Below are 11,751 nucleotides of genomic sequence, written 5' to 3'. Positions count from 1 at the left end.
AAGTGCAACAAATAAAAAGTACGTCCGATCAAAAATAATCACAACGTTGATGATGTCATCACCTCGACCAGTTTCCCTAAAACAGAAAGGTTTGAACGCACAAATCACCACAAACTTCCGTGACATGCATGTGCATGCACGTGAAAACTGCCCGGTTTGCATAGGAATGCTTTTGGCGCGTTTTGTAGCACTTTTGAATTATTCTTGTGACACGCAATCAATCATGCATGATTGTGTTCAAAAGTGTGAAGGAGAAAGAAGATGTACCAATGCTTCTCGAGGTGATCAGGCAGACGTAGACGGACACAACACGGTTACACTGTAAGACAAGAGCAAGGGATGGAACAGGTGGTAGAATCCTTGCTACGAAAATTTGTCCAGACTCATCTCTCTGAGGAAGATGGCGAGACAGAGATAGAGGATGTTCTTCTGACATACGTGACTGGAATTTTGGATGGAATTGCCAGTGGCGAACCTGAGGATGATTTCGACGTGGACGAGTTTGCAGACGTCATGGCAGCGTACCTTCCAGGCTTCGACTCTATCGATAGGGCTCAAGTGTATGAGTGGATTTTCTCAGCTTGTAATTCAATGAAGGAGCCATTAGCGGAAGCTTCGTGTGTTCCTGAACAAAGTGTACCAACAGAAACTGTACAACATTCCAAGAAACCCAGTGAACAGTGTAGCGTTCAGAAGACTAACGATGCGTGTGCCAGCAAGTCTCACAAGGAAGCTACGTGTTCGGAGGGCGATGTTGGCACCGGATTGGATAGCCTTGCTCTCGGTGTTGAATGCAAGCGGTTGAAGAAAAGAGAAAAGAAAACGAGAGGTGATGCGTCCTCAGCGCAACCCACGAGTAGTAAGAGCTCACGGCCAATGCATGACAGTAGTAGTTCGCCTGTGGTGATATCTGCTTCAATTGATGATGAGAACTGTATCATGCTACAAGATATGTTTCCAGATATCGGCTTGGAGACACTCCACCGGGCACTTCTTGAAGCAGACGGTGTCTTGGAGCAAGCCATAGGTGCGCTACTGGAGCGGCAGTCAGAACAGGTGGAGCTAGTAGTGCCACGACGCACATCAGACAGCTCCACCGCCTCTCCGCCAAACCAACCGTCCTCCCTGTCCAAGTCGCCCCCGGCGCGGGGCGGCGGCCTTGTTGCACCGGCGCGGGAGGACACGCAGGACGCGGCGAGAATCAAGGACTTTGTCCTCGGCAAGTACATGCACGTGGACGAGGCGGAGGATGAGCGACAGCACCGGCCTCACCTGCAGGTTGCCGCCAAGAGCAAGCAGAAAACCATGTACCGCGACAACCATGTTGTCAGCACCAAGGGCGAGCGCTACTCCGTCATCACGAAGAAAGACCAGGAGGACGAGCATCTGAAAAAGACGTATGTCAGCATAAAGCCCCTCCGCAAGTACCGCTTCCATTGAGACTCCAGAACAGTATGCTCTCCGCTCCGCAAGTGCCGCTTCCATTGAGAAACCAGGACAATATGATGTCTGCACTACGAATTGACCATAATCGTTCCAGATCACTTTCACATTCACTTCAACATGTAGTTATATTCTCTGAGAACCAAGAAATAATTTATTGCGTTGCATCCCTAAATACTTGACACGAAACAAGCATGATAGAACCATTTGCCACTAAGATGCAAACACGAAAAGAAAAATACATTTCTAGCCAATTGTGCTTGTGTGACAATGATAATGCTGTGTTGACCCGTCACTTTAAACTCATGCTGTGTTGACCCGTCACTTTAAACTCTGTTTTACCAATCCATATTATCATGCTTTTATTATATTATCGGCTAATAACTTCATGAAACTAGTCCCATCTGTAGGATATACTGTCAAAGATCAGATTGTCATTGTCCCTTATTTTATCTGCTCTTTTGCTTTGTTCAGGTGTCCTGTACCAGTAGTTGTTCTTGTTTAGCTCTCAATTCTACCAACTCCTGCACGTGACTGTCCTCTCATGCAAGTATTGCAAGTATTGTACTATACTCATGCGCTCAAGTGTTTTCTATGTGGTGTGTGTGCGTGCGTGCATGTGAGTGCGCGTGCTGATATTACGTGTGCAACGTTTCGACTGACAACTTACTGGCTGTTCAGTAGAGGCCTACCATGGATTCTCTAGGAGCAACCGACACAAGCTCAAGAGTACGCTCAAGCTCCCCTTGCCACTCGGACACCATCCGTCACTACCAACAGCATTCAAGTTGTGTACGTCCAGTATACACTTAGAGTAGGGAGCAACACCCGACAGTCATATGCAGCATTCTGCATGACCCAGAGACTGCTAATAAGTACATATTATATAACCTAACACTGGTTCAAAATCAGTATTAGATAAACCTTGTTATAGTTCACGCATATTGTTAGATTGACAGCATGACACAAGGTGGAGGACACTGTGTTCGGAAACAGTGACCTTACTACAACCTTCCTCTGCCAACCGCAGAAGGTTGTAGTAAGGTCACTGTTTCCGAACACAGTATCCTCCACCTTGTTTCATGCTGTCAATCTAACAATTATAGTAAGTACATGTATCCAAATGAGGGGACATTGAGCATACATGTAGATGTATACGAGCTGGCCGGCATGCAACAATACTCAATAGAAATGTGTACCATATACATTATGCTTTGCAAACACATGTCACTCTACATCAGTACATGTACCGTAAAACGTTCTAGAAACCTGTGCCTAACGACCACCCCTTGGCTTGAGGCCAGAGTAAGCGGTCTTTAGTGGCAGGGGGGTCCTTAGGGGTCGTCGCAAAAGTTTTTTGTCGTCCCTGAAACGAACATGATTCGTTTGGGGGGGAGGGGGTGCGAGCCAAAATCGCAAGTCAACCGACACTGTACATATGACATGTACATGCATGCGATTTTCGTCGTCCAGCATAGCAAGCTGTGTTCGTTTCAGAGGGAGGGGAGGGGGTCCAAGTACGAAATGAACGATGTTCGTTTCAGGGACGACAGAAAACTTTTGCGACGACCCCTTAGAGGTTTGCACCGCACAACCATATACTTCAGTATGAATGTGAGACCGTCCGTGCCTAGTGAAGTGGTCTGTAGTACCAGGCTGGTCGCGAGTCACGGTGGTCTTTAGTTTCAGGCTTTACTGTACATATCCAATAAAAAAAACATGTGTGCAATCATGTATTTAATAGTGTACGAAGAAAGATACTTTGAAGCGCAAATAACAAGGATACGCCTAATGTTATAAAGTTATGTACACAAAAAAGGAAACTGATCGACAATAGAATGGAAAACGCGGAACCCATAACACGTATCACTACATCACAGGTTAGTCATGTAGCACGCGTTGTAGCACGCGTTCGAAGATACAAAATCAAACAGACATAAATGAACGCCAGACGACGGTAGATCTCACACCGTACCATGTACATGTAGATCGCTCAAACACCACATTAGACATGCACCCTGCTCCCGTACGCACGGCTACACTGGCCACATGTGACCAGGGGCTTACACATCGGGTGCAAAAGAAAGGTCTTGGACATTCAAACCGGCCGGTGTTGGCCGAGGCAACGGGTTGGATTGTACCCACCGATGGTTGCCATGGCGACGACGAAGTCGTATGGCATCGCTGTCGACATTGGCAGCGGCGTGCTTGTCGGCACGGTCCGCTTCCAGCTTGTTCTTGGCGAGGCGCAGCATGCCGAGACTGCGCTGCGTTCTGCGCATGCTACTCTCCATGATGTTGCTGTTGCGTGCCAGCTCTCGGGCTTCGGGCAGGTTGGTGCCCGGATGGCTCTGGTAAGTTCTGATCAACGGACGATCGAGGCGCTCGCGACTGGTCAAGTCCTTGGAGTTTATAGGACCCTGCAAAGCAGTTGATAGCAGAGAGAGAGAGAGCTCATTGAGTCAGATCTAGCAAATACATCAATATACACTAGGCATACCCAATGCTATACATGTCAGGCCGGCCGGAACCGGTCCGGTTGGTCGGGTTACCGGTAGTATACTAGTGCCGGACCAACTTTGTGGCCACCAACGCATGTTTATTGGTAAGGAGGTTCTACAGTGGTGGCAAGTGAAATCCAACACTTGGCATAAGGGACTGCACCATGCAGTCTGCAACCCCTGCAGCCCTGCATACGTACAGTACATGTGTTACATACAACTTTATCTGTCTGATGACAAAACTCGTACTCATCACAGTCAAGGTTCAAAAGGTGCTGGCAAAAATGAATGGGGATTGGATACCAATACTCCTTATGTGTACCGTATTGTGTACTGTGTGTATCTACGCTGTGACCTTTCGATCTGTTTGGGATGCATACGGCTCTATTGTGCAAATTAGGTGCAGTGTATTACATCATTGATGTCCATTTGTGGCGCTGTCTCCTATGGCAAGTGTCGGATTTCACTTGCCACAGCTGTACAAGTATTACGTTCCCGCTATATCAAACACAATGCATGAAAGGCTCTGGTACGACCGGACCAGAATACTGCTTCCGGCGGTCCTGCATGTATGCACATTACCTGTCTGATGATGGAAAAGCTTGAAAGTTGAAAACATCCCAATGTGTATGTGTGTGTGTGGGGGTGGGGGTAGGGGTCAATCAAAATTGATCCCCAATAATGGATGTCGATGTCGGTATGTGTAAAAGCACCGATATCTACTAGTCAAAATGTACCAGTGTCTGCTCCAGCACCGGGTGAGCCAGGTAATCCACCCGGTTGGGCGGCGGTTGGACCCGGTTGAAAATATAGTACCGGGTCACCTGTGACCCGGTTGGTACTTTACACTTTCGAACTAGTTACTTTGAAAGGACCGACTACATGGCTTGTATCAAGAGTGCATAAACCCCCCCCCCCTCTTGCTTGTATGTGTCAGATACTTCTTCTTCTTTCGTAATTTTCTAATTCCTGTCCTCTCTTTTCTAAATGCGGCTTATCCATTCGCCTTTATATCATTGGGCCTAGTTCCCGTTTATTGTCCGAATTAAAATAAACCAACCAACCAGTTAAAGCATGTGACTCGGCTGGTGAGACAGCGCCAGGTACACGTGTACCCGGCTGTCCTACAATCCTAGAGCAGACACTGATGTACATGTACCATGGAGCTGCAAAGGACTGTCGTAGCTGTCCTATTTTACACATGCATTTCTCTGATTTCTTCTCAAGTGTATGTTTTATTGCATTTTAATCCATTGTGTTAATGTTTGCCCGTAAAAGAGGCTTGTAGTACTAGTAACTAATTACATGTAACTGTCGAAGGCTGCATGGAACAGACGATACCTGCACATGTCAGTACACAATAACCTGCACCCTGACTCCATGAACTCACCATTGTATAGCCCTGTGTCAATTCCTGGTGTTCTAGCCAGCGCTGGTTACGGTGCATTGAAGCCCGCGTCTCTGCTTCGCTCAGTATCAGGTGTTGCTGAATACGGCAAAGGAGAGAGAAAAATACACAGTGCATTGTTGCTGCACAATGCAAAGAAGGCTTTACACTGGCAATGCCGGGCCGGTGATGGCTCATCAGCACCATTTTCGCAAGCATACAAATAACATAATGCTGCGTACCTACTCATTAGTAAGTTGCCTCCAGTTTACCGCATGCAAACACACGCGTCATGGTGTTAGCGGCTGCCGTGAGTTCCCTCGGGAACAGAGACAATAATTCACGCTCTATTTTTAACACAAGTCAAGCCATGGTGAAGCATTACTTTATCTCCCCTTCTTCTCTCCCTCCCCACTGACATGTACATATGCCTCCTGCCTTGCTTATCCACATATCTCAGTCTGATGACCAGCCCAAATGCTTTCGGGACACAGCACAATTGATCTCACTAAATGTTGCGTCCGTTAAGGATACCAGTCTTTTGCCATTATGGATGAGTGAGCAGTGCAGTGTGATCAGATAATACAGCCCTGGAAGGAGGGTGCCGCACAAATTATGTTACCTTTAGTGTAACCGTTTCCGCCACTTTCTGCGTCAGGCCGTCATTGACCGAACGCAGTGCTGCCTGTTGCAATGCCGTGGTGTCGCTCATCAGCCTGCTAGCCTGATCGCGCTGACGGCGTGACTCCTTCACTGACAGCATTGCAGTGTCCAGGCTGTTGGAGACTTCATCAGTACAAGGCAAGGTACTGCCAGTGTCCATGCCAGAAAAAGTAACAGATCTACAGGGCAAGCAAAACAGGGAAAAGTGCACTTTAGAGTTTCATGTTTCACGGGTACATGTTCTAGACCTCTCAAGTACAAACTGTGATTTCATTTTTAAAACGTTCTTAGAGCGAGGTAGACTGCCTAGACTAGGCGAGACTAGTGTATGCATCAGCTTATGGACAACTGCATGTGGCACTGAGCTGTAGCATGCACCGTCAGTGCTACTTTGTGTTATAGCGGCACACTCAAAGGTGATCATACCTTTCATGCGAGGCTTGAGGTCTGACAGCACTTGACTGTGGTCGTTGCTGAGACCGGCTGCTGGTGCGCTCTCCAGCACGGCTTGTTGGTGTGGTGAGCGTGACGGCAGGTGCACTGGCTGCTCGACTATGGCCGACAGGCGCAGAGTGTATCCGTCGGTCGGTGCGAGCACCCATAGTGAATCCATGACTGGCGGATAGCTTGAGAACCTGCGCAAGACCATGGGCGTATTCACAGGCACCAATATCATTCCGTTATCTAAGGCTGTGTTTACATGAGAAATTTCAACCCGGGTCGAGTTCAGCCCGGGTTGAAAGTCTGTACGATAGACAAAATAGGTGAGCGTTTACATGAAGACAGTTGACCCGGGCCAAATACTGATATGCCGCCAAAATTCCACTTCTAGAGTCCTGTATGGTCACGTGAATCCTTTCGCGCGAAATTTGCATGTGCAGTGCTGTTCAAACCTGGCGCGAGATACGCACAGAAGTACGTAGTACGATCTCTTTGACCCGGGTTGATTTCAACCCTCCCCCAAAGGCGAAATTTCAACCCGGGTCAAGCGCAATGCGTCATGTAAACGCACCATTCATTTTGTGTACATGGCGGGTTGAAATCTGACCCAGGTCGAACTCAACCTGGGATGAAACTTGAAACGCCTCATGTAAACACAGCCTTAAATGGATACAATCAATAACAATTCCATCCCCGTGAAGGATTTCCTCAGCTGAGTAAGTTTTTAGTACATTTTTTGTGCCACCATCATGAGTAAGGGCATTCAGAGTTGTACACTCTTGGGAGCTTAGTTACTCTCCCTAGTACTCGTGAACACAAGCACTTTCATACTGAGACGGTTCTTATCAAAACCCATTGGCCTGACCGGATGGCCATATCGGGCAAAAGTCACGCATTTTTTAACCAATGCAAAATCCGACTGCATAGTGCTCTGTATACAAGTAGAGCTATAGTCATTCAAAAATCTTATTACGGGTCAACTTCGCCAAATCTTACCTGGGAGCGCTCCTGTATATTGGCAAGGATGCGTACACGCGAGTCATGCAGCTCGTACAGTTGCTCTTTGACGGTGTACAGCTGGAGCTCAAGCTGCGCTTTCAGGTCTTGAAGTTGCATGAGCTCTGACTCTATGAGCGAGTCGGCCCCATCATAGCCCTGCAGCATGGACAGTGACATAACACAGAAATCATCGGATGTATAGTGGTCCCTCTATAATCCGGCACCATTTGTGCCAGGGAAATTCAATTGTGCTGGATTAGGGAGGGTGCTGGATTAACAAATCTGATTTACTGCTGCAATGTGCATGAAGAGGACATTTTGGCTACTGAAAATTGTGCTGGTTTATCGAGGGTGCTGGATTATAAAGTGCTGGATTAGAGAGGGACGACTGTATAGTATACCTCGGTGGTGAGACTAGGAAAGGGCAAGGTGGTATTATAGACCAATTAATGACTAGCAAAGGAAGTGAAAATACTAGCACTTGAAGAGTGACCCTTGTCATCTCCTTCGGGATGGCAAGATTATCCGATGCTGAAACCACCATTTTAGTACCAGAATATTCTGTGTGCAATTCATAGGCATCCACATAAACACACATGCATGTACAGAATCATCGGATGTCACTTAGCCCCCCCGGTCTCCTCCACACCCACCCGTGACCACCCCATTCCCAACCAATCACTTGAAGCACATATCCCCATCCATGAAGAAGACTCCTCTTTGTCCAGTCTGGATTGGTCTAGTTCAAGTACAGTCAGACCTCGTTTATCCGGTCCTCTTTTATTCCCTCGCCATCCGGAAGAAAATCGTCGGTTACCAATTTACAGCATATGCCATGCATACATACAGTATGTGTGTTCGATTATCCGGCTCCCTCGCCTGTCCGGACATTTTGTGGTAAACAGATGTGTGTGCCGGATTAGGCGAGGTCTGACTGTATTCAGTACTGAATACTCTAATCAGGATACCTCTCTGTACAGGACAGGTCTGGTCCAAATGAACCAAAAGGGATACAGGGCGTTCGTAATACACTGCAATAGTGACCCACTGACTGCGTCTGTGCAATATGGCACGGGTCCTCTCCATGGCATCACACTAGTGTCAGACGCATCCCACTGGACATTCTCAAGCGATTACCTTTTCTCGCTTGGGACGCTCTTCGCGAATGACGGCTGTTTGTCGATTCAGATGTATGTCTTTTCGACAGTGGTCAAGCTTCTTTTCCAGCGCTTCCTTGCATCGAGTAGTAGACCTAGCACGTCAATCCAGAAACAGACCATAGGTTATGATAACTCCAGCAATGCCTGCACACCCCCTTGAAAGTAGCACACACCGGGGGTATCTCACTTGGCCAGGCCAGGTCAAGAGCACTATACACATGGGCCACTACAATTGTAGTGTGACTGGGGACTGCGATCACAATGCAATGCTGGTCCCGCACACTGTTCTACAACACCAGGGTACTACTAGTGCAAGCTTGAACGAGACATGCATGGCACAATGGCATAGGAAACAAGGCAGGCTGTGCCCCCCCCCCCCCATACATGTGCTGTGCCCTTCATACATGTACATGTGTCTTGGGAATCATGACTGATATTCCCATGGCATACACTTGGCCAGACCTGGTTCAGTGGTTGTGAGCTACATGTATCAAATCTTCTGAGGTGGGCGATTCAGATTTCTGTAGCAGCTGAACTCAGCCACTATTGCATACATCGTTTGCAGCATTGTGGTATTCGTTTCATCATTCCGAGCGTACACTAGTAGTGGCAGTGTCGGAGTCAACCTGAACCTACATGGTTGTATGTAACTTCCTCGATTCTAAAAACAAAATTGATCATTTCTCTTTCCCAGCCTTGTACAGCTGTGTCGTGTGCACTGTGTCCTGAACTAACCCAGCTGCAGCTTTTGATTGTACATAATTATGACATTACAATCATGTACTGAATACTGTACAAATGGACTGTTAGCATTGCTGCTAATGCTGACAACTGATGTTGCTTGCTCATACCTGATTTCATCGCTGACCTCGACTAACGCACGGTGCAGCTTGCTGACAACGTCGCGGCTCTGACGGATGTACTGGTGTGCGCGCTGATTGCTTTGCAGCGCCAGCACATCTCGGCCAGTAGGCAGAGGATCATACATACGGGCAGTGTGGCATGTCACATCTCCCTGCTCGGCCAGAGCCTGAGCGACTTTGATGGTCTTCACCGATGCCTCCCGCCAGGGTCGGGGACCAACGGTTGCCTGAAGCTCGCTCATTTCGTTGCCTGGCCGTTTCACAATACAGTCGATAGGCAATTTCGTAGCGACATGAATCTTCCCCTGATCTGAACGTTACTCCATTTCACTATTCCCTACTTGTCTCTGCCTATCAATGGACTGCTGCAAGTGATTCTGTTTATGTCCGTCGGGTAATGCCCCTCGACATTAGCGACGAAAGTCCTGAAGACGAACTAAACTAAGATTCCCCTCGCTCTATCCCACTTTGAATGATTGCCCTAAAGATCGCACATATTCGTGAAAATATCAGCTCGGACACAGAAACAACAAGCTACGCTTCCCACCAGTGCACCACTCCTGTCGCCTGATACCCACTCCGTCGTGCTTGGCAACCGGCTACAGTAGTACAGATGATCGACAACAGACGTCTAGAGACTGAGTAGACTAGACTGCACTTCTACTGAGTTCTAGACAGACATGCACAAGACAGTGTCGATCAAGATTCACACACCTCCTTTGCTCTGTGGCAGCCCGGCCGTCTACAGTCAGTACAGCTTGTCAGTACTACTACTAGTACTAGTACTAGCTCTGGTACTGTGGTAGTGCCTACGTGTAGTGGTAAATCCATGTGCACCTACAATGACATTATGTAGATCTACATGACACAACCATAGACCTGCATGTAGATAATGATTAGTAGACTCTACATGATTGTGCTCGCTATGTTTGGTTCAACTAACTAATACTTGCTTCTTTGTGGCACGTGATACAACAAGCGGACAGACTCCGACTGTCAACGTTGCTTGTTTCTCAAGCCAAGGCCTCAGTCTAGTCCTCAGCTTCAGATCCTGTCCAGTCTACCTGGTCTACAAGACACATTTTATAAAGCCTAGACTGGGAGCTTGGTGAGTGTGTGGGTTTTTGGTGGCAGTGAGGAGGAGGAGCCTTGGTTGCAGTGTGTCCTTCGCCTTGTGATATACCAGCATTATCATAATCTAGACTGGAGTCGTAGTAGACCATGGATGGTAGACCGCTGGCTACTACAGACACACACACACGCAGGCAGCATCAACAGCGAGCAGGTTGACTGATCATATTGACATGTCAACGTGGTTTTCACAGCGTGTCACTTACTTTGTGCAAGGACGTGATGAATGCCCCCGAGTGTTGTCCTGCTGAAACGAATGGGTGGTTGTCATGGATGCGGTAGTCAATGGCTACACTGGACACGTACATGGACACGTACATGTACATGTACATCATGGCGAGTGTCATAACGCGACAAAGACCAATAAGGCTGTGCTGCAAAATAATTATTGATGGTTATTAATCTTGGAATAGAATCTAATCCATCCGTTTCAGTTTCAGAGTCAAACTCTGCATGCATAGCGAGGTGCAGGAATGAGGGAAATGATCCGTTCACACCTGCCGTGCTGGTGTCAGCGGTGACTCAGTGCTGATGGTGGCCGGTCAGGAAGTGCAGGCGTGCAGTAACTGCGGTTCCGACTCCGACGAAAGCATGTCTTTTGCCATAGCCATCTACTGAATACCTCGGCCTACAATGTTTTATGCGTGTGTGTGTGTATGTGTGTGTGTGTGTGTGTGTGTGTGTGTGTGTGTGTGTGTGTGTGTGTGTGTGTGTGTGTGTGTGTGTGTGTGTGCGTGTGTGCGTGTGCATGTGCGCGCTGATTCCATTGAGAAACATCAGAGACGTACTCCACTGAGTGTAACTGAGAGTAGACATGGGCTCTAAGTCCTATTTTGAGGGGAACGCTGGAACAAAGCTTCGAGCCCACATGCTCAGCTCAGGTACATGTAGATGCAGCATGCGGTGCATGCAGCATCAAAGAAACTGACCGGAATGATCACGTCACGATTCACGTGACTCGTTTCTCCTTTACTTGACTGGAGTGAAGTGACTGAACTGCCTGACTGAAGTCACGAATCACTCACAGGAAATGGCGACTGGTGGCCTCACCGCTATGTTTCAGTTTTGGTGATAATTGCATACTGTAGGGCAAGTGCGGGTGTGAAGATTCGCCTGGATGCCATCAGTGCTAGCACACCCATTCTTTTAGTGTCCACCCTTTC

The 11,751-nt window shown here is 47.8% G+C and overlaps 2 protein-coding genes across 2 annotated transcripts; one reads left to right on the top strand and one right to left on the bottom strand.

Moving 5' to 3' along the window:
* Positions 1 to 253: 253 nt before the first annotated feature.
* Positions 254 to 2,019, top strand: LOC135813663 (CUE domain-containing protein 2-like). The gene has a single exon (XM_065326710.1). It carries the CDS (start codon positions 340 to 342, stop codon positions 1,438 to 1,440), a length of 1,101 nt encoding a protein of 366 aa, XP_065182782.1. The 5' UTR covers positions 254 to 339; the 3' UTR covers positions 1,441 to 2,019.
* A 1,097-nt stretch (positions 2,020 to 3,116) lies between these two features.
* Positions 3,117 to 10,008, bottom strand: LOC135815067 (tektin-like protein 1). Its single transcript, XM_065328303.1, has 7 exons — positions 9,446 to 10,008; positions 8,572 to 8,686; positions 7,432 to 7,590; positions 6,421 to 6,629; positions 5,954 to 6,173; positions 5,335 to 5,430; positions 3,117 to 3,863 (listed from the first exon to the last, which is right to left on the bottom strand). The coding sequence occupies exons 1-7, from the start codon at positions 9,697 to 9,699 to the stop codon at positions 3,507 to 3,509; spliced, it is 1,410 nt and encodes a 469-aa protein (XP_065184375.1). The 5' UTR covers positions 9,700 to 10,008; the 3' UTR covers positions 3,117 to 3,506.
* Positions 10,009 to 11,751: the final 1,743 nt, after the last annotated feature.

This window comes from Sycon ciliatum, chromosome 4 (assembly GCF_964019385.1).
Source record: "Sycon ciliatum chromosome 4, ocSycCili1.1, whole genome shotgun sequence".
Taxonomy (NCBI): Eukaryota; Metazoa; Porifera; class Calcarea; order Leucosolenida; family Sycettidae; genus Sycon; species Sycon ciliatum.
Note: the sequence above shows the minus strand (reverse complement) of the source record. Positions and strands in the feature narration are given on the sequence as shown.